General features: G+C 38.2%; 1 protein-coding gene across 3 annotated transcripts in view; it reads left to right on the forward strand.

The window, feature by feature from the left end:
• NTRK2 (neurotrophic receptor tyrosine kinase 2) overlaps positions 1-16,257 on the forward strand; it is a 200,580-nt gene extending 184,323 nt beyond the window's left edge. For all 3 annotated transcript variants that reach the window (XM_042877533.1, XM_042877531.1, XM_042877532.1), the window contains 2 exons: positions 14,801-14,959; positions 15,782-16,257. In XM_042877533.1, coding sequence (XP_042733467.1) covers positions 14,801-14,959; positions 15,782-15,967 — 345 coding nt within the window. In that variant the 3' untranslated portion in view covers positions 15,968-16,257. The remainder of the gene's footprint in view (positions 1-14,800; positions 14,960-15,781) is intronic.
• Positions 16,258-24,074: the final 7,817 nt, after the last annotated feature.

Raw genomic sequence — 24,074 nt, forward strand, 5'->3', positions numbered from 1 at the left:
TGTTTGAAATCATTTCCCTTATCCTGTCACAAAAGACTCTGCTAAAGAGTGCCCCCTTCCTTTTTGTGCCTCCTCCTTAGATACTGAAAGGCTGCTATGAGGTCAACTCGGAGCCTTCTCTTCTCCAGGCTGAACAGCCCCAGCTCTCTCTCAGCCTGGCTTCACAGGGGAAATGTTCCATGCTGTGGATCACTTTTGTGGCTCTCCTCTGGACATGCACAAACAGATCCTTTTCTGTCCAGTGCTGAGAGACAGTATGGGAATATAGAACTAAAAATTCTAGGGCCCATTTCCACATGGATTACTTCTGGATACCAATGCACGATATAAAAACATTTTTATTTTCTTTGGAATAGTAGAAAAAGGTTGAATTCTACAACTCAGTTCACACTCAGAGATACAGCCCTATATTTCATCTAAGTGCATTTTTCTCTTTCTCTGTGTACATAATACCCATTCTTCTCAAAATTACCAGTGATTGTATTTTGTAGCACTGAGGTTACCATTAAAATATTAAATGTTTAATTTTTAAAATATTAACAGTCTTGGCAATACTAATGATAAGGCGTTTCTGTGATTTTAACATGTTAAAATGAAGCATTCTGGAAACAAATTTTGGCAAATACCTTACAGAGATCAGTACCTATCCCAGTGCAGCAGGTGTATATTTCTTCTCTTGTCCTTTGAGAACATCGTGTCTTCCAAGGCCTGGCCTTGCCTAGCCAAAAATAAATGGTTTCATGCACAGTGATGGAACATGATCACAGAATGCTAATCCTGGACAGAAATAATAAAGATATTAGTAGATACAGACATTCCTGGTTGTGTATTACAACTTAAAATGAGAATAAGTTAATGGCTAGTAATGATGAAAGACCATTGTCCGAGTGTTAGATTTCAAAAATAAAATTCCTGATGCAAAGAAAGAATAGACAAAAGTTTTGCCACAAGATAGAATGCAAATAGAATAACTATTTTGGTGGGAGCAACTCCACATGGTAGCAGATACAATCCCAAGAGTCCTAGAAGCTTAGGGTCAATCAAAGTTTTGGCATCTTTTCCCCAGACCTCCGAGTTTCACCTGCAGAAAGCCGGGAGGCTTACTCTGGTAGGTAGTACTGCCTGAAACAGGAGAAAGCCTTGTTTATGGCAGTGACACCTGAAAAGCCCAATTCCATGAGGACTTTCTGACAGTCACACATGAACTGTGAAGTCCCTCAAGAGCCCATGGAAGTCGGACTTCTCTCCTGCTGGTAAGGGCCTGTGGGATCCTGCAGGGCAGTGGAAAGCTCTCTGTGTTATCTTAGAGAAGGAACCAATTCTACTTTATTTCATTCCCCACCTCTCTGTCCTAGAGGAAAAATAAATTACCAACTCTGCATTTTTTTTGTGTTCTACATGCTGGAGAGATGAAATGATGCACATATTCTGAACATTGCATTCTTTTTAGCAGTGATCATTCTGAATATTGCATTCCTTTCACTGAAGCAGAAAAAGGTTGAGGCGTCTCATAACTTGGCAGTGTTTTGACTGTAAGTCACCTAATGCAGGAGGTTGTTACTGATTAGTTACAAGTGGAGTAGTAATGCTGATCTGAAAGGTACATATAAGACCGGGTCTGAAAGAGTACTTTTCAACCTTCAGCCTGTCCAGAAAAGGAGTGAGCACAATAAGAGGGCTATATCCAGGACAATGCTTGCTGCTAATTGTTTGAGTGATGAAAACCACTGCAACCACTTTGGGGATTGGACTTGATGATCTCTGGAGGTCTCTTCCAACCCCTACAATTCTGTGATTCTGCAATAGATAGATTGTAATGGAATGGAATACATCATTTCCACATGAACTAGTCTTCTGTCATGACCATTTTTTTTTTTTTCCCCAAACTCTTGTTCATCTTTTCTTCCTCTTATCTAGGTATCCTCTTTTCTGTTGGTACTCATCTTGTTTCCTTTTCCCCGCTCTCCAGAGCAAGGCTGTTGTTACTTTTTTTTACTAGAGGCCTCTTAGTTACACTGATCCTACTGAGCATAAAGAAGTCCCTATTAGAGTAAGATGACCTAGTTTGGGCAAGTGCTCATCATCTTAGGTTAATTCAACAGGGAAGTTTCCCTTGCTTTCTTTAGGGATAAGACAGTCTTGAAGAAGATAATTTCTTCTTACTATTTTTGTGTCAGGACTGCCAGAGGGAGGACATGGATGTTGGGAAGCTGTCTGCATTAAAGAGCAAGAAATTGGATTGAGTTTCATTTAGGAATTGTCAGATGTAATTCTTGTCTGATAAAACATGGTTTTAAATAATTAACACCCACTTGACTGTTTCCCTAGCTCAACAATTCTCACAGAAAATGGATCCCATTTCTCCTTTTTCATCAAAGATATTGTGTTGATCATGAACAGAATCATAGAATCAGAATCACAAGGTCATCTAGTCTAACCGTCCTCCCATGCCATCACTACCACAAGCACTAAGCCATATCTCGTAGCTCCTCATCCAGAAGCCTTTTAAATACTGCCAGGGATGGTGACTCCACCACCTCCCTAAGCAGACCATTCCAGTGCCTGACCACTCTCTGAGAGAAAAAAATGTTTTTCCTTATGTCTAATCTAGATCTCTTTTGGCACAACTTGTTACCATTTCCTGTTTGTTACCTGGGAGAAGAGACCAAACCTCTCCTCATCACAATCTCCCTTCAGGAAGTTATGATGATGGTAAGGTCTCACTAAGAGTTAAGTACCCTTAGCAAATATACTACAGTGCATTTATTATTGCACTATTTACTATTTACTATTGTAAAAAGACATCCTATATATAACCAGATGTAAGTAATGTATCAACATTTAGCGACATTTTATGATGGAGTCTTCATAAACTTGTATTAATTCCATTTCCTCACTACAATGTTCATAGTTCTCAGCAGCAGACCACCTAGTCCCTCCTGCAGAAAACTGTGCAAAGTTCTCAAAAGATTTAAACATTTTAATGAAAACAAATCAAATCCACAATTCAATAACTTGGAAGACAATTCATTTAAAATGTCAATATTTACATGGAGTTAAAATGCCAGCAAGGCACTATTTTGTCAGTATTATTAGCTAGCTAGTACTAAGCCAACCCGTACATTGAACATGAGACTTGGATAATAACACTTGTTTCAGAAGCTGGAGCATACATACAGAATGGGTTCTGTGTAATGCTTTGGGTTTCCAAACTCAGAATTGTTATGATGTGAGGAACATCGACCCTGTAGGGAAGGATGTGGGGGTCCTGATGGATGAAAAACTTAACATGAGCCAGCAGTGTGTTCTTGCAGCTCAGAAAGCAAATGGTATCCTGGGCTCCATCAGAAGAGGGGTGGCCAGCAGGGACAGGGAGGTGATTGTCCCTCTCTACTCTGCTCTTGTCCGGCTCCATCCAGAGTACTGTGTCCAGGTCTGGAGCTCCCAGTACAAGAAAGACAGGGAGCTGTTGGAGAGGGTCCAGAGGAGAGCCACAAAGATGATCAGGGGGGCAGCTGCCCTATAAAGACAGGCTGAGGGACAGCCTTGTTCAGCGTGGAGAAAAGAAGGCTGTGGGGTGACCTCATTGCAGCCTTTCAGTACCTAAAGGGAGCCTACAAACAGGAGGAGAATCAACTCTTTGAAAGGGTTGATAACTGCAGAACAAGAGGAAATAGTTTTAAGTTGAAGGAGGCAAGATTTAGTTTGAATGTCAGGGGGAAGTTGTTTACAGAGAGAGTGGTGAGGTGCTGGAACAGGCTGCCCAGAGAGGTTGTGGATGCCCTGTCCCTGGAGGTGTTCAAGGCCAGACTGGATGGGGCCCTGAGCAGCCTGGTCTAGTATTGAATGTGGAGGTTGGTGGCCCTGCCTGTGGCAGGGGGGGTTGGAAATTCATGATCCTTGAGGTCCCTTCCAACCTTGAGGTCCCTTCCAACCCTGGCCATTCTGGGATTCTGTGATTCTGTTATCCTATCAGGAGAGAATGTAGTGGTGCATCTCCTTTTTGTTAATGAGTGCCTTCTAGTTTGCTCAGTGACTCATGTTTTCTGAATGGAGACTCCTATCCAACAGATAAATAAAGGAAAAGAAAAGAAAAGAAAAGAAAAGAAAAGAAAAGAAAAGAAAAGAAAGAAAAGAAAAGAAATTACATTCTAGGTACAGGATCTCTTCAGTATACTAGGGTGAAACAAAAAATTAAAATAGACTGATGGATACAAGATCCATTGAAAATTACACTGGAAATATACATAAAGGCCAGGACTCGGATTAGTCAAGGTGTCAGTCTGATGTACAGAAAGAATAATAGGTTTGTCTGGCAAGAAAACAAGGAACACTATGCACGGAGGCATGAAGCGCATAACATTTTAATAAAAACATCATTGATTGCACTTGATAACACTCTATATGGCTCACCCTAATCATATCCAAATAATGTCATGAAAGTAGCATGGCTTTAAAAGGAAATTCTGTTTTTTATGCAATAATATTTCAAAAATTTTCCTGTGAAGCAGATGCAAAATATTTTGAAATACCTAAGACTCATAAACATTAGTAGGGTTACACTAACCCACTATCATATAACCAAGTTAAAGAAAGCCCGTTTATAACTTTTAACATGTGGCCTTAAAAAGAGTTTATTATTATATAATACTTGTATTACAAAGTGTGGAGGAGCTTAATGCACAGATCAGGATTTCATTGACCTAGGCACTGTACAAGAGTACGTCTAATGCCAGCCTTGTTTAAATGTGATTTACAGTGCCATATTTTCAAACAGTCTGATATGGGAGACCTAGTGCAAATTATTCCTTCACTGAGCAAAATACTGGGGTTGTAAGCAATCTCAGAAAAGCCCAAACTAATGAAAGAGTTTCATCTTAGCAACTTGAGACATTCATATTTAAGGAATGTATTTTCCAGAATGCTGCCATGGGGTGTATGTGATGGAAAAGCAAGGTGTAGCTGGGTACAGCTTCCTTCTCACTCATATCTTCTCCCTTGACCATGTATGACCAGCATGTGGTGAAGGATGTGAAGAGTACACTGTACAATCTATAATGTGGTGTGAAAGTCCAGATGGCCCTTCCCTGAGATGCAGCAGCACTGATGTAGAGTCCAAAAGCCTTTCAGGGGTGACTGTGATCTTTCTCTGTGTCTTAAGATCCTCTAGTAATGAACCAGTTTAACAAGCTTTATGTCAGAGAGCTCAATCAAATTCATGGATCTAAGCCTTCTGCAGGTATAAACAGAAGAGCTAATAGCTCTAGAAGTTTAAAGTTTTAATCGCTGCTTGAGTTATACATTGACTCTTGTGCAATATTTCAAGCATGTCTTGAGGAATATTTCACGATATGAATTAGGTAAGATTAGCATAGAATTTTCAAATCCCATAAGAAGAAGCATTTTTTCGCAATAGCAGTTATTGTTAATTTTAATGACCAGATTGTGTACTGTTTGATCATATTATATATTGTGTAATAGAGTGATACCGTAGTACCAGTAAGGGGTTAAAAACTAGAATTAGTGGAAAGAAAACAATAAAGAATCAAAAGGCGTTGGCAAGACTGTAAAAGAGAAGGAAAATGGCAAAGCCCGTGCCATTGGTTTGTTTATTGGCACCTAGCTGGGCAGCAGCATAGTTTTTCCTCTCTCAGATCCTTGCTGATGTAGATGACTAGCTGCATAGACTACCTTGCTGATAGCATTAATGTAGACATTCTCAATGTGGACCCTGAAAACAGATCAGGATTGTGATGGAGGTAATGATTACTTGCTCTTTAGGCATGCAGAGATCTGCACAGGAAATAAGAATTTACTAATTCTCTGAAATATTAAGGTTAATTTTCTTCCTTTGAATTCATGAAGCCAAGATCTGCCTTCTTCATACTTCCCACTGGAGTGCATCTCTGAACTCTCTTCGTGTTGTACTTGGCAGATTTGATCTGACATGTCTTGCATAGCTCCATATACATAGTCTGTGTACAAACTGAAATAGCTGACATGAAATGACTGACTTCCCTTTTGCACTAATGGTTCAAAACAATTTCCTTATTCTATGGGAAAGACACGGGAACTCAGTAGATTAGTAGATTAGTATTTTTAGGATTCGTGAATCTAAAGATTCTGCCCATTTAATTGCCTCACATACTGTGACAGTTTTCTAAATTGGTGTTTGTAGGCCATACAGTAAATTAACCAACCAGGAAAAGAGTTTCATCAACACTGAAAAAACTTGACAATCTGAGGTATTTCAAGTAAGAATGATGGTGCTCCCATGCGGTGTACATTACGGAAATACTTTTGTGACTCACAAGGGAGAGGTAAAGCAACAAACCAAGTTCTGTTTCTCCCCTCACCTCTCATGATGCAATTTGACATGACCAATAGAGACAGACATTACATTACATTAACCTACAGTAAAATTGAAAAAAATATGGAAAAGGGTTTTGATCTTGAGAGATAGTTTTCAGACTATTTTAGGTGCAGAGATTTCATACTGAATGTAAACTGACTTTCAGAGTCTGCACTAATGTACTTGGTACTTATTGATGTTGACTGTGCACTGATATTGATAGTTAACATCTCTTCTCAACACAAACTTTGGGTATAGTAGAGACTTGTAGAGTCATCTTCCATTGCACATTAAGATTGGTTTTAAAATGTCTTTGTCCCTGCTATCCCAGACTCCATGGGGTTAATTGAAAAAGTGAAATTTTATGTTTATAATTGTTTGCTTTGAAAATCAGAAAGATCATAGCTGTTGTTCATTAATATTGCATTAAAAATTGTTTCACTGTTGCCTTGGACACATTGTGTGAGTCCCTCAGAGCCTGTGGGGATTTTAATGTGCTGTTTCAGCTGTCTCCTGGTACCTGATATCTCTCTTCATCCAGAGTTCTGAGCAGCAGACACTCAGGTGCTCAAATTAGTACCAGGGTAGAAGTACAAGTGTTACAGCATCCACATTTTTAGAGCAAAACACAGGACTTCCTATGAGCTCAATATTCTGAGTTTTCAGTCATGCATGACATCAGAATGAACAGTAACAGTATGCTGTTGCATAACTTTGATATGGCAAGGTGAAAGAATACAAGTTTGTTCTAGAAAAAATGGACCATCTGCTTCCACGGGCCAGCTTTTCCAAGTCTTATATCTCTCTGCTTTTTCTCCAGAGTCGCATATTCTCAGCTTCAGAAATGAATCCAGATGTCCACTGAACCAGTTACCTTTCCTGTTAATTTAACACAGTATTCCTCCTTTTGATTTCACTTCAATTATAATTTATTGTTTATGTCTAGAAATTATTCTTATCTGAAAGTAAAAGAAATGATAATCTAAAGAAATAGATTTTTTTTGTGTGTGTTCATAGACCCTTTATCCTGAAGCACTCAAGAGCTGTAATCTGCTATGTCTGAGTGCTGCAGATTTTCACAGGGTTAATTTTCTTTCTGTCCCTTTGACTCAAAAATTTTTCTTTCTTTTAATCAGAAATATGAATCATGTCACCCTCTTCAGCATTTGTCTGATCTTACCTCAAGGGTACTTCATATTACTTTCTGGGAAGGTTAAGTTCCCCATAATGATTTAACTACTACACATTGTTAATTATGCATTATGGTTGACTGACCCATTATGATACTGTGGTGTGTAAAACACAATGAAAGACATTGTACATCTTTTCAACTTAGAATTTTAAAAGGACTTTGGAAGAAGCTGAATTATAAGATACAATGGATCATTCACAGGCAATTTCATCTAGTTAATTTCCATCATTCCACCCTTTTGGCATAATTATTTTTAGTGCTCCTGAAGCTTTGCTGAGACATTTGATTAAAAACCTCATTTTGAAAATGTAGGGGCACAACAACTGCTTTTCAAAAGGCCCTTCTTCAGGATTGTGTGAGTAACAGGTGCCTGTAAAAGGTTAAGAAAAGGTAAGTATGTAGTAACATTTCCTTCATGTACTCTGTTAGCCTCCAGCACTCCACTGCTCAGGCATTTTCTGGGCCAGAGATGTTATCATCATGTTAGATAGCCCTTGTCAGATTTTATCCTCCATGCGTGTGCTTAATCACTTTTTGATCCCAGCTAAAACTTGGCTGCTTGCAGTATCTTGTGGCAATGAATTCCATAAGCAACCGTTTGTTACATGACCGAGTGCTTGTTTTTATCTGTTACAAATCCTGCCATCTACAAATTTAATTTCTTTTTTTTGTGGTTCTTATGTTACATAAGGATGCTAGCAGTTGTTTCTTCTACATCTTCTCCATGCTACTTACAGTTTCACTGAGACTAACGAGTAGAATTTTATCTCCAGTGGCACAAAGCTGACACACATTATTGAACTCAAGTTCCACAACTGGAGAGAATGTACATTGTAATAAATGTTATTCTGGACATTGTTTTGTTTTTTCTGTACCAATATCAGTGGAAGAATTAAGAACTATAGACATGAGCCCCTCTTGAATAAAAATGACGTAAAGCAGTGTTAAAAATGGAAGTGAAAACATATTCAGTTGTTGGCATACAATCTTCATAAGTTATTTCATAATTCATAACATCGTGAGCTGCAGTGGTATGGCTTATCATCCAGACCAAGATCGTGAAAATAATATATTGCTTTTCTGCAAGTGGGTATGGCAAGACTGATGATAGTTGAAGAGGAGACATTGACTTTGTCTGTAAGGCCATGGCATAGAAGAAATGAAAATAACAATTATTGATTTTTTCTTGTGCTGTGAGAAACGTTTTCCCGGATTTTATTAGGAGGAAAGAGCAGATGTTCACCAAGAGAGGAGAGGGTTTTGGTTTTAACAGCAAGACATGCTAATCTTTGCCGAGAACATATCATTGCAGTTACATAGCATTGCAGCCCTGATACGGGGAAACAATTCAGAAGACCAAAACACAAAATGTGAAAACTACCTTGAAACGCTGTAGTCTCAAGTTTCTAGGATGCTTTATTAGAGCAAGTAAATGATGCAGTGTGGTTCCAGTTTAACAAATTAAGATCAAGCTGCGTTAAGGACACCAGGAATGTACTTGTCACATGTAGTTATTTTAAGCAAATGCTGGGCGGTGTTGTCGCTTTCATGACAACCATCCTGATTTGCAAAAGGCTTGCCCTCCACTTGTAACCAGAGGGACACTGTAGAGATGTGTGCAGCAGTCAGGCTAAACAGCGTATTGGGCAGGGTCACGGCTGAAACCCAAGGGTTAGACATTCAGCTTCATAAGACTGAGCGAGTAAACAGATTACTGTTTCTATTGTTGCTAAAACAGCACTGGTTTTCAGAGAATGGACAAACAAGCCACTGTCACACACTACTGCAGTGTCACACTCTCTCAGAGAGTGGTCAGGCACTGGAATGGCTGTCCAGGGAGGTGGTAGAGTCTCCATTCCTGTCAGTGTTCAAGAGGCATCTGGATGAGGAGATACTACAAGCACTAAACAAGATATGGTTTAGTGCTTGTAGTAGCAGTGGTAATGGGAGGATTGGATTGGGTTGGACTAGGTGGGTTGTAGGATCCTTTCCAACCTTGTGATTCTATGATTCTATGAATCTATGTGAGAGAATCATGGGAATCTGCAAATGGTGAACATAAATAACGAAGTCTGGTTTCCAAATCTATGCAATTGATTGCTGTATTTTTTACTGCATGAATTCAGCATAATCAACTACTGTAAGCTGGAAATTGAAAATAAGGGAAAAATAATTACACTGTACAGCACTTGCAAAAGTTGGAGGCTGGTGCACTCACAGAGAGCTGAAGCCTCTCATATATGACCACCATCATTTAATGGAAAGAGAGATTATACCAGTTGGACCTTCATCTTTGATTATCCTGCAAGCATCCTGATGCATGGCTCAGGAGTCATGAATCCCTATGTAGCAATCTCAGCACCACAGCTCACACTGTTACTATGGTAAGCCTGGGCTGCAGCTGGCATGCTTTGCAGAAGTGGGTCATCCACTCATCCCTCCCTCTCTTCCAAGTATGAATGAGTGAGGGATGAACCTGCTGTGAATTGATAGAGACACCATCTTTACACATTTCTTGCACCTTTCCTGGTCCTTAGCTTCTATCTTATCTGTGTACTCACAAACACAGTCTGTGGATTTGGAAACAGTCTGTTTCTTCCACATAAAAAAAAATGGGTTTCTCCCAGTCCCACTCACATCCTCTTGTTCCCAGCAGGAGCACAAGGCTTCATTTTCTTGTTCTCAGTAAAAGAACGAATCAATTTCTCTACAAATGTCAGGCAAGAGGTCTTTGTGTTCCCACAGTGACTGGGCAGTGGCAGTGAAAACAGTGATTGGAGCTGCATGTTCACAGATATATTTTCACGTGACATACAAAAATTGCAGTGATTGATTACCTTGATCTTGATGATAGTCAGATAAAGGCTCATGTAGTAGTAATATTTATGTGCCTTAATGTTTCCATTGAATTTTATGTTGAAAATCAATGGCTACATTAAATGGATGGATGGAGAGATGGATGGATGTGTACGGTCTTGGGCAACAAAAATCACCTTCCACAGGGTTACATGCTATAGGGAGGTTTCCTTCTTAAAACAGAGGCTGCTGCATCAGAAACACCTTGCAAAAACCTTGCAAAGCCAGATATGGAACTTATGGAGCCAGAAAGCGAGCAAACTTCAGCTGACTCTAGCTTTAGGCGTCCTGCTTCAAAGTGGTGGAAGCTTTTGGTGGAAGCTTTAGGTGTCAAGCTTCAAGACATGGTGATCCTTGAAGCTTGATGTTTGCAAATAGGCAGAAACAATGTCCAAGGTATGTTCACTTGGCATCTTTCAAAGTGTAAGTTCATTAAAAAACAAATGAGAGCTAAAAGTGATGTCAAGTGGAATAACATTGTTTTGTTGGAAGTAAAGCATCTCATGCATTGAGCAATGTGGCAGTTTCTCCTTAGAGAATATCATAGCTCACTGATGTAGCATAGCAGTCTCCTCCCTGTGGATAGTCCGCATATTGCAAAAGTTAATTCAGTGGGCTTTCTGGCTTAGATTCCAGCCCAATATTGCTAGTAAAGTTAATAGAAGGCTACATAGGGGCTTGCTTGCATAAACTGATGTTTTCAAGTACGTACTTATGTCACAGGAAGGATCCATTCAATTTTAAATAAAAATGAACAAAAAATGCAGCTTCCTTCAGGTGAGCATCAAGAAAACTTACCCTTAGTATCCAGAAAATTGTCATTTTGCAGCATTTTTGTAGCTACAGAAAACATTTTAAAGTGGTAGCATGTTAAGTTAAAACTGTAATATATTTAAACCCGTCATAACCATAGCTAGATTGAATATAAAGGTGTTGTTCACCTCCAGTGGTAGTCTGCTTAGCACATGGCTGTTCACGTATCAAGCAGCACTGCAATTACAGTGTGAACATCAGGAGTGAATGCTGTAAGATGCTTGCATTTTTTATTATACACAGAAAACATCCCTTTTAAATACTCAGAACCATTGAAGTTTAGTCAGTATACTCATGCTTACTTTCATTGATCCTTCTTGGGAAATACCCCATAACTGTGCTGAGAGTTTGGCAACAAGAGCCAAAAGGCACTCTGCCTCTTTTCACTGCTATTAATGACCCAGCTGTGGGTGCAGGTAGGTACCAAAAGCAGCTCACATTTGACTGGCAAATTGTTTCAGGCAGCCTGAGAACTACGATGTCAAGCCCCAGGCTACAGTTCAAGAAGGTTCTGAAGCACGTGCTTCATTTTGAGCATGTACCTAACACAACCAAGTAATAGTTGGCTCAGTAACCACTGATCTCTAATAGAGAAAGAAATGTGCATTTAGAAATAGTGCCTTTGATCTTACCCTGATATATGTTTTTGATGTTGCTGAAATCTTCATTAAAGCTGAAGATGTTCTTGGACCAGAGACAGAAGATGCTCGGACCGCCACAAGTGTTGCTCAGTGTTACACAAGTTTGCTCTCTTTGTTGCACTGAAATCTGGCAAAAAAAAAGAAAAAAAAAAAAAAAAGAAAAAAAAAAAAAAGAACCCCATATAATAATAGTGTTGGTACTTTTGCAAAGAAGTTAAATATTATTGCCACAAAGAGTCTGAGGCTTGGGAGGTAACTTTGCTTAATATGGTAGATATTGGCCATGATAGAGTTGGAGACATCTCAGAACTTCTTATTCCTGAAACAGTGTTTTTCCCAGTCTTCTGCTTTCAGGAACAGAAATGGACACAACTCCAGGCAGAGCTATGTGGGCAGACACCAAAGAGCCTTATGTTTTGTGCTTATCTGTAAATTGAATTCCTGGTGAGGACCAGTACTGATGAGCTGGTCTTACTAGGTCTACCAAGAGAGACACATAAGTCTGTTATGTTACAGCTTATTGCAGAACCATCATTTGGTAGTCATTTTTCATCATCACTCTAGAGATATTCATGCAGCTGAATGACACTAGGAACTAGGCTCAGAGCTCTACCACAAGTACATTGCTGTTCAGTAGCAGGAAATGATGGAAAAGTTTTGGAGAGCGATATTTTTAATTGCTCTTTAAAAAGTCTCTTAATGTAGAATGTGACAAATAAGAAAAAATAGAGAGACTTAGTTTATTGTTTATAGCTTTCATTAATTTTTAAGGAATGAGTCAAAGAAATTGCTGAAAACAACCAATCACAGAGGCTATATGATGAGCAGACCTAAGAGCCATTTTAATATTTAATGAGACCAAAAGCCTCTCATCACTAATCATCTTTTAATGGCACTTGCCCTTTGGCCGGGTGTATGTGACTGTATGTTTCAAAGGGACTAACTTTTCTGACTCGCTAATGAAATGTCCCTCAAGGCAGTAGTAAAAGTGGTGATTTGGAGCTGTTTGGTTACCATGTCAGTTTAGTTTATGATAAGGTGGAAAACTGGAGCTTTCTTCATGCATCACTTTGAACTCTCCACATCTTTGAGTAACTTGGTCAAAGATTATTAAAAATACTTATGACCAGTGTCTTACAGGAATTCCGCCAGTCAGAGGGATAAACTATCACAAAGACTAATCAGTCTGATCGAAAAAAGCATTTAAAAGCATATATCCATTCTCTGTAAACAGACTGCTCACCTCTATGTTTTCAAGTTACTCCAGATGCTGCAGGTGTAGGGCCTATTTTGAATGGCTCTAGCATCTGTAGACAGCAGCTTGTGCTGAGTCAGAAGATTCACATTATCAGACATTGAACTTCGGAACCTGCCTTTTGTTTAACATCTGAAGAAAAAAGTATTCCTCCTCATGTGATTTCTCAGGTAGAGGAAAAAGTGCCTAAAACTAGGCATGAAAGTCTATGAAAGCTTTGTCATGACTTTCTGTTTTTACAGCTTCAGTAGCAAGCATGGACTTGCGGCGACGTATGCAACAAAGCTGAGATCTAGAAGCCTATGTTTTTGGTATATGGTAGTAACACTGAATCACTGACAAATTGCTGGAAATTGATGTTCTGAGTGTTTTAGAAATAATATGAACTTGTATTGAGTCTTCTTTCCTTTTGCTGTTTTAACATAAGAACAAAGAATGTCATTTATAACAGCATATGAAAAAATCTAACAAGGAAAAATGATGCATTGAATTGACAGAACCTTGAAAGAACAAATATGGTTTCATAAGTAAATACGTTTTCACACAGGAAAAAGATAATTGATCAAAATTTGGTGTCCTTGAAAAATTTTTCCTGTTTTCTTACTTCCTTGGAAATTGTAAAAATTATCAGAATGTTTATATAACTACATCACAGTACCACTATTTAGAAGTACTTGAGTAGATTTATTTAATGATGTGGTCCTGTCAGAATGGGAAATATTTGGAACAATTGATCCTTTATAAATTGGAAATAAGGATTGTATTTGTTGATTTAAATTAAGGTTAGCTGATTACATTTTATGGAAGCATTTTTGGAAAACAAAGAAGTGCTTTAAGTGATTTTCAGAAAGTCAATAATTCAGTACAAAGTTCCTTGGAAATTCAACATAACTTGATTTGGGACAAGGTTCTATGTCTTACAAGATGAGAATATATCCAAAGGACTGAAAATTTTGTAAAGCTACGTGATACTGCGTAGTTAATGGGGAAAAAGTAATTAGATGTATTGATTAACTTGGAGATTACCAACAGGCAATTTTTTTTCAATCTAAATTAAGACATTAAACCATGTAAATTTTGATCCTACTACATAATTCAGTCAGTTTGATTTGTGGTTGGAATGTAGTTTCCTGTTTTGTATATGATAGTTTAGTTTTGAGAAGGACCATGAGGTAATGAAAAGGAACTTAGTTAATTCCATTACTACCTTTGGATGATTTCAGCTAAGCATCACACATGCCATTGCAACATTGTGGATTTCAGTTGATATCACTGATTTTGTAGGAGAATCATCAGGGCAGATTTCATTGCATGGGTTATTTATAGTTTCCTGAGTCTTAAAATGGAGAGTAAATCTCACCTAATTTGAAGTGAAAAAGTAGGCTAAATTAATTAATTTATAGTTCCTTGGTCAGGAACTGCCAAGTAAATGTTTGTACTTCAAGATGAGTTTGTACTTCAGAAATAGTATCTTTGGAGATTCTGCTGAAAAATCTACCACAGTAGTGACTGTCATTTGAGGAGAGGAGTTTGGATCACAGCTCCCCATTTAAGAATAAAATCTCTTTGAAGCAAATGGCAAAAGACAGGAAAAGTAGAAACAATGAATGTACCCAGTTTAATATCTTAATACTCTCCCTTGATTGGATCTGGAGGAATTATCTCTAACTTTTTCCTTTTTTTTTCCTCAGGTTGGGGGTCACACCATGCTCCCCATTCGCTGGATGCCTCCAGAAAGTATTATGTACAGGAAGTTCACCACTGAAAGTGATGTCTGGAGCCTGGGAGTTGTATTATGGGAAATCTTTACCTATGGCAAACAGCCATGGTACCAGCTCTCAAACAATGAGGTATGTGCAATGTATTCCAAACTGCTTGTGGGTAGGCTTGCTTTTTATGATTTTTATAGGAGAGAGACAACAGTGAATTTATCTAGTACAGGCAAAAAGTTTAATATCAATTATTTATTATATTTTCATAAATATTGTGGTTTAATTTCTTCCTTTTCAGCCTTTCCTTCCAAGGTGGATGGAATTTGTTCAAGCAGAACTAGATTGGAATGTAGCTTCCTGTTTTGTATATGATAGTTCAGTTTTGAGAAGGACCATGAGGTAATAAAAAGGAACTTAGTTAATTCCATTACTGCCTTTGGCTGATTTCAGCTAAGTATCACACATGCCATTGCAAAAGTGGTTACTGAAAAGCATTATTAAATAGATGTAATGAATCAGGAGCTCTCTTAATGTACTGAGAATAAAAAGTAATGCCTTTCCAGAGATTAGCCGCAGCAACGTTCAAAAGGCATAAGGAGGGACAAAGGGGTGCTGATGTTTTCTGTGAGCAAAGTGAAAAATTATCCTCTGAGATTAAGTGTGGTAAAGAGATGGGTAGCAGAAGAAGATATGGGAATGCTTCCTGACCATCATTTCCTTAGAACTAAAAGGGACGGACATGCATGATGTCAGTGAGGTTATTGCTCTTTGGTAACATACATTTACAGTGATTTTCAGGATCGCATCCTGCTCCCCATCCATCTACCTGGACATACAGTCCTTCGCAGAATTGGCTGCCACCAGTGAGGCTGATGTGATCATCAGCAGCTAGTTCTTCTGTGGATAAGACCTATGTAGTTGTCACAGCTATGTTGATTCTTTCCTTCTGATCTCTTGCAGGTGATTGAGTGCATCACTCAGGGCCGAGTTCTTCAGCGACCTCGCACGTGCCCCAAAGAAGTGTATGACTTGATGCTGGGATGTTGGCAACGGGAACCTCACATGAGGCTCAACATCAAAGAAATCCATTCCCTCCTTCAGAACTTGGCCAAGGCATCTCCAGTCTACCTGGATATTTTAGGCTAAAGTCTCATAGCATTTCTTCTTATGGGCTGTGTGAATGAATGTGTTCTACTGCCGCTGAACTCCATTAAAATGTGTTCTTAACTTTGACAGTATTAATGACAGAGTTATGGAGAAGCTTTTAAAGGGCAAGCAATGTACACTTCTCCATCTGTAGACACAGTATTGACTTTTTAGACTTTACTGAGACGTATCTTTTCTCTCTCTCCCTCTTTCAGTTTCTATCATCTTTTTCTTCTTTCCTGTCTTTCTAATCAATTTGGCTTCTGCATTATTGTAACTCTGCATAGACAAAGGCCTTAAAAACCTGATCTGTTATATCAGCAGACTCTCCAGTTTGCCCATCACAACTAACAATGCCTTGTTGTATTCATGCCTTTGATGTGGATGAAAAAAAGGGAAAATATATTTGACTCGAACTTTGTGATGTCTGCTGTAAAGATACTGAGAGTTTCTATGGATTCACCTCAATTTTTTTGCTTCAGCATATGGGTGGAAAAAGAAGACTGGTATTCTTTACATGAAGAGTATTCCTTGCAGAGAAAAAGCCAGATGAAAACAAGACAGTGTTGTGTGATCCACTATCTGGAGGAACTGTGGAATCAGATGGCATCAAACCCCACTGAAAACATTGAAATGATTTGATGGAAGGCAAGAGGAGGTTTAGCACTTTCCCTGGAGAGTCTTTCTGAGGAGTAAGGGGATTCAAGGAGGTACTTTGCCAGTAGCTTTCATTGCCAGATACAAGTTTATGTTAAAAGGGAAAAAGATGCTGCCAGCACTGCACGTAATTATGTTGCAACGTGATAAGTGAACACATGCCCTTACTTCGTCTTCTAGTAGAATATTGTCATGCCACTGGTACATAAATGTTCTCCAGCAAGTCTTTTTTAATAAAGGCTGAAGCTAGGCTTATTAATGTACAGTAGTAATTTCAGGATTGCACAACGAAACTAAGGATTTTGATAAGACAGGACAAGCTATGGATGGTGGGGCAGATGTATCTTACACTCTGCTTGTCCAGAAGCATATTCTTTTTTTTCAAACCGTGCGAGCAAAAATGTGCATGGTCTCTGTCAATTAATGCCCTTTGTGCAGAAACTGTCACTCATCTTGTAAAACACCTTAGTAGGCATAGCAAACTCATAATGGTATAACTTATATTTCATTGAAAGGGGATAATCAAAGACATTAGCTATGTTAAAATGCCTTTACAATGTTACAGATACAATAGACTGATACTACATGAATAATCTAAAGCATGGACATCACTGGTTATATTTGAGCCATGGCAGGGGATAAAGTGAGATACCTGGGGAAAACAAATTACTCTGAGGTTATGGCTCACTTCTCAGAGTGCAAAGACCTTGAGCTCAGCGCCATGTTTGTATTGGTATTAGTGCTGTCATTACCAACATCCAGTCTTTCTTAAATAATTTCTTTTTTGTTGGATGGGCACTGTGTGTGTACTTTTTGCATGGCCACTGTGTTGATGACAAGTGCATGGGCATATCTGTTATTTTTCAAACCAGAAGTTGGAAGATTTCAAATTTAGAGTTAGGATTATTTTTAATATGAATTCTTACAAGAGACAACCTACCTTATCTATTCCTCAATACTTTTGCCTCCCTCTGTGAGGGGACGTTACTGCAAAAAAAAAAAAAACAAAAAACAAAAACAAAAACAAAAAAAAACAACAAACAAAACAAAAAAAAAACAACAACAAAAGCAACAACAACAACAAAAAAAAAAACAGAACAACAAAAAAAAATCTTTGTTTTCTTTTTCTCTTTTTGTTATTTCTGATTGGTATGAGCCAGATCAAAATAGTCCTTCATTTTTGTGTTGGGGATATTTTATTTAATAAATTAAGCATTTTATTTTTGTAAGTGTTCTCATAACACATTTAATATATGATTTGCATGCATATATTATTTATTGAGGTACTTTAGTTTTCTTTCTTCTGAAGCTTTTAGAGCTAGCTTATAAAGATTTTGAACGTTTTCAGAATAAAACAGTTCATTGAACAACGACGGAGTTTTACCCTTCTCAATGTCATTGAAAGGGCAGCATTACAAATAAACATGACAGTGTATCTATAAAGCCATACTCAGTATTTCTTTATATAACAGGATGTTATTTCATAATTGCTACTGAACTGGAAACACACAAAAAGCCAGAGGAAGATTCCTACAAAATGGGCCTTAAGATTTTATCTGGACTGTCCTGGAAATCCATATAGAAAGCTAGATAAAGACTGAGCATCCACTGGAACCCATTCACTTGAGAATTTGAGTTTCATCTTTTAAAGGAATTTGAGTCTGATTTTCAAAATAACAGTGGTGGAAAAGAAACCTGTCCACTGATACTGTGTGGTGGGAGAAGGCTGCAGTTGACAGAGAGAGAGATGCCGACTTTCTGCCTTCTGTGTTCTATCTTAGGGTCTTATGAGCTTGAGGAAAAGGCATCTGAGATGCTCCTTCTACTGAAAAGCGGGCTCCAGCCTGAAAGCAAACAGGTGGGTTTGGCAAGCACTGAAAGAATGAATACAAAAAAAAAATCACCACCAACAAAATAAAACAAAACAAAACAATCCAAACTCGCAAAACCTTGAAATTATAATTATTGGCATCTTCTTTTTGATTTACTAGTGAGACCACTGCAGTCATTTCAGAAAATGAATAATGTTACAATGCATTGTGCAATAACATAGCAGTATGTTAAACTTCTAGAGGACCAAATGTTCTACAGAGCCACCAGTATGGTAACCTTGACCTATATCATTAATGTTCTTGATGGCGCATAAACTGTGTAATCAGAGTAGACAAGCTATAAACAGTAGCTATACACATTTTGCATTTGTTCATGAAAAGGTGGGTAAGTGTAGCAGAATGAGCAGAGAAAAAGAAGAAATATTCTCAAATCCCAGTAAAGGGTGAGTATATGTGCATATTCATCATGCTTGCACTGTCCACTAAATTGTGTACACTGAGTAACTATGACAATCAGGCTCATTTTAAAAGTCTTTCTGGACTGTGCTATGAACTGATCATATATATAATATATATGTGTGCTTGCATATGGCATATATATATACACACACACAGCATATACATGTATGCCTATGTCTGTTGTATTTTATTTATATGTGCAGACACGCATGCACATTATGTATGGATTGTGTGTATATGTATAAATTTACATACACCTACGTTATAACAAATGATAATTAGAGTGCTATTAATAAATTAACTAAGTCTGCTGAGTAGCCAAAATCACATTTTCTTTCGATGTTTCTTTTTCTACGTTTCTAAGAGTCAACTTTTTAACTGGTGTGCAGCAGAAGCAATGTTAGAATGCCAGAGATATAACAAGCACTTTTCTCCTCCATATAATTGCATAAAACATTTCTTCCATTCGCATCTCACCTGTTGATTTGTCACAAAGAAATGAACAAATAAGCTTCCAAACTCCAAAAGTAGAGTTTGACTGACTGTCATTTCTGGGTTTGTGCTATTGTTGTTTTGCTGTCCTAGAATAACAGTGCAGCTCCATTAGCATTTTATACTCATCTGCAGTAGTGAAATAATTCCAAGCATGAGCTGGACTATTCAGACTGCAACACTACATGTAGCACATTGAGAATGCCAAAATTCAGCAGTAATAATTGCAGCAGCTGCCACACTGTCCTTCACTCTCAGTTGATCTACAGAACCCAGAACTGGTGGTGGTGAACAGGTATTTGTAAAGCAACAGCACCCCATGATACATGATGGAGTGTGCCCTTTTAAAAATGACTTCATTCATTTTGATTTGTAAACCAGTATATCTGTATATTGTCCATGGTTTAACAAGTAATGCCTATATTTTACTTCCTTCCTTTTTCACTTTTTCCTTTTTTTTCTCTCTTTCTTGCTCACTTTTTCTTTCATTTCCTTTCTTCTTCTCTTTCCTATTTCTTTCCTTCTATTTCTTTATTTCTTTCATCTCCTTCTCTTTTAGCGTCTTTCTTTTTGATTCTCTTTTCCTCTTGCCTTCCTCCTGTATACTCTTTCCCACCTTTCTCAGATACTGTTTTTGTTGTGATAGATGTAGACTTTATAAAACACTTTAAAAAGAAATAAAACAACAATCCATGATCAGGTCACTGGATGAATAAGATGCAGTGCATATGTGTTAGACTATGTCTGAGTTGTTGCAGCCTGTAAGGGAATTTCAAATACTGCTATAAAATGTGAGGGAGGGAGCCGGGGAAGGGATGGTGAATAGATCAGGGTTTCTAATCAAAGATGAAGGTTTTGATAGCACAGGAAGTTGTATTTTCTTGTCAGGGCTGAGATGAACCACTGCTGCTGTGAATCAAGAGGTCCTTTAAGAGCCTTAGTTAAAAGACCTTTGTTTGGGCTGGGGTGGGGGGTGGGTGAGGGATGCTACATTCATCATAAATATGAAGCAAAAAAAAACAAACAACAAACAAAAAAAAAACAACAAAAAGTCTACATGTTGCAGGGAAAACACTGTGAATTTCACAATAGCAACCAAGTGACTATTTTGCCATCTTTTAAACATATGTCTCAGGAGAAGAAATGGGAAATGATGGGTGTATTATTTTACCGTCTATGCATTCTAGACCAGGTCTGTGGGGAATTTTTTTGTTTGCTTGTAGAAGGTTCTGAGTGATGACTGGCTGGTATTTTATAAACACCAAGTACTTCGTGCAAGGATGATAGAAGCTGCCAGTAGTAAGGCCATTTGATTGGAATATGTAAGAAAATAAAATCTTTCCAGAGGCCTATATATTGCAGCTTATATGTATCTTTCTGTAGCGAAGAAAAACAGCTAAGAATGTTTTATATAAAAGCAATTGATGCTTAAGCATTGATGCTTAATTGAATAATCAATTAATTATGAAATATTTGCCCCAGCCCTGTTCTCCACCTGTACTTTATGCATATATATATTTCTAGATATCTCTCTCTCTGTCGCAATATCTGTGAGATAAAGAGGAAGATACCTACGTATAAATATAAATCTCATTACTGTCACCAAACTATGACCTGGTGTGTAGAGCTATCTTTCTTCTTTCTTTTTTCCTTTTCTTTCTTTTTAATGTGATGTCTCTGTGCAAATATTTAGTGGTTCTTGTTTTGCAGTTTGTTATAACAAGTCATTGCTTTAAAACTTTCGTTGCATCTTGGCTGATTTTGAAGTGATGCCTAGGTATCAGTGTTAAAAGTTTTGTTTGTGAATCATGTGACCAGTTTCTCTCCACGACATGGAAATTCTCTTGTATTCCAGTGTATTTAATAAAAATGATGTCTTACAATAAACAATGTCATACAAAAAAAAGATAAAATGATTACTTTAAAGACCTACAATTTTCATGAAGTGTTGTGTGTTTTCTTTGTTGAAATGCTTTCATTTATCTCCATTCTTTTTGAAAAGTATGAAATTAAGGAAGAGTTTGGTATGATTAGAAGCATGATATGAGCATGCTTTCTTTGCATTATGCTTAATGAAATAATGCAATATGCTGAATGAAAACCAGGGTACTGAATTCTTAGCTGATGAAAGAGGAGACCTGTAGTAATAGGAAAAAAAAAAAAAAAAAAAAAAAAAAAAAAGAAATATTCAATCTGAATATAATGGTAGAGTCTTTTTGTTTTGTTTTGACTTTTGGGTTTGTTTGTTTGTTTTTTGTTGTTGTTGTTGTTGCCGTTGTTTTCCACATCAAAGATCATATTTTAACTCATTCATTTGGGGAGCTGGCTTTGCAAATATCTGTTTATCTTTTCCCAGAAACAGGCCTTCAAGAAATTCATCTATGTTGTCTGCAAGTATTTATGGCTTTTTGCAAAGTGTGTCTCTCAAACTGAAGTTCCATTAAAAACGCAGAAGAGGAAGGTTTGTTCTTTTTAACATGTCAGTCTTAACAAAGCAATAAACCTAAGTCCTTAAAGAATATGATTAGTAATATCCAGAATGCAGAGCACTTAGCTCTGTTCAGTAGGTTCAGTAAGTTCAGTAAGATGGTTGAACAACCCTCCATCAGCTATAGATGTAAACCAAACACCTCAAGGTTAAAGAAATGTGAGAGCCACTCTGTGATGTGTCTGCTTCCCTCTGACAGGATACGTCTTTGAGATGAGGTGAACTGGTGGTAAGTGCTCAAAAACAAAGAAGAAGCCTCAGTGTATAGTTTGTCTAAAGCTATGAAATAACCCCCAGTTCATACTGAAAAGCTTTGTTGGCTGTTTGTGTTCAACCAGGGGCTTAAACATGTCCTGTCTGCCTTCTCAGCAAAACATGGTTGTCTTTCAGACTCAGTGAGTTGCTGCTATATTGAAATGAAACAACTTTGGTTGAAAAGAATTGCTTTTGGCAGCAACAAGAGCTGCAGAAACTCTCAGGGTTGGCCCATGTAAGCATCACCTTGCCTTCCCAGTTTAGCTGCCTAAGGACAACCCACCAACCCCTTTCTCTGGGGGTTTTAAGGCCAGAGTTGTGCATCAGTGGCAGAACTAGACACTGCCAATCCATGGTGTCCTTTAGCCCCTTAACACCTCATCCAATCCCCCCCAGACAGAGCACTTGCATACAGTAGGAGATGACACTTACTCACCTCTTTTTGGTGCAGAAGAGTTTTGTGTGGGTTTCTGCCTCTCCGACCTTCATGAGAACACCATGACACCAGAGACTCAGCTTAAAAATAGTGACAGATCACTGCAGTTGTAAGGGTAAAGATATTAATTCAGGCTGCACAAGGATTAGCAGAAGACCCTTTAAGGAGGATGACAAGAGCTTGCTGATGGTCCAAAACGTGTCAGAGAGACCAGGTAGCTTTTTTAATGTTACAGTGTTTAGGGTCCCTGACACACTGTGCACCAGCAGCTGAGCAACCTTCTCAGCTGGCTGCAGAGTCCAGGAGCCACCAGCCTTCCGATGCCTTCTACATGAGGAGAGCTGTGAAATACCACAGGACCAGGAGGGGCTATTCAACACAAGTATTGCTCCTGTTCCTGCCAAAACTCAACAAAATCCCCAAAGTGATTTTGTGATTAAGACTTGGTGTTAAACAGTTCTGTAACTGAAAAATCTATCATCTTTATCACTGTATTATTTTAATGTGATTCACAGTGCCTATTGATTACTCCCATTAGTATTTTTAATGGCGATAATAATTTATTCTGAAATCAGTGAGAAAGTTCACATTACAGAGAAGAATGATTGGCACTAGAAAGGCAAAACAAAATAAAATAAAATAGAATTGAATATCATTAGGATGGGATCAGGCAGACTCCCAGAGCAGCCCACAGCCTAACTTGTCTGAGTTCTAGGTTCTGGTAGGAAGAACTTCAGACAAAATAGGAAAAAAGGGATGCTGAGAACAAAAAAGTTCAGTGCTTGTGCTCTTTCTGGAAGAGATCTCTATTAAGTAGTATACAAGAAAAAGAGGATCTGGATAGGAGAAGATAAGAGAGTAAATGAACAATCCTTTATTTAAAATAGGATGTAAATAATAGAAATGTGTGTTTTTGCTGCCCTAGATGCTGAGCTTAAAGACAAATAGAACAGACACAACCAATTATTTACACATATTTTAGTCAGTTCTCATGCAGAAGTCAATGTTTCTAGGCAGTGTTTTGTCATGGTACAATGACTGCAAGTATCATGGAAGGTTCAGCGCTATTACCGTCTATTCTTTTTTCTGGAGGAGTTTGTTTAAAAACATACAAGCTGATCATGCTGTTATGTGTGTCACAAAATGGGCAGGGCAGGCTATGGGGTTAAATAATCTTAGCTTACACACTTGGAAATTGTTCAGGAACACTGACACAGATCACTTCCAGGGTGGGCTCCTGCTCCAAGTAACCCAAATCCTTCTGTATAAGGTTGGGGCTGCAACAACAAGGACAAGATGTTTAGGACCTTCTTATTCACGAGAAGCAATTTACTACCTTTTCTGCAATGGCTGATCAAAGGAAAAAGCCTCCTCTGTAGAGCACCTTTATGCTCTTCTGACCAGTGCTACCTTCCCTAGATCTGGGCAACTTTTTTCCTTTCAGCATGCATTACCTGGGCAGACCCTTCAGACTGGCCAGAGGTGGTC

Source organism: Lagopus leucura, unplaced genomic scaffold (assembly GCF_019238085.1).
Source record: "Lagopus leucura isolate 7727_CA_CO unplaced genomic scaffold, USGS_WTPT01 Super-Scaffold_100018, whole genome shotgun sequence".
In the NCBI taxonomy this organism is placed as follows: Eukaryota; Metazoa; Chordata; class Aves; order Galliformes; family Phasianidae; genus Lagopus; species Lagopus leucura.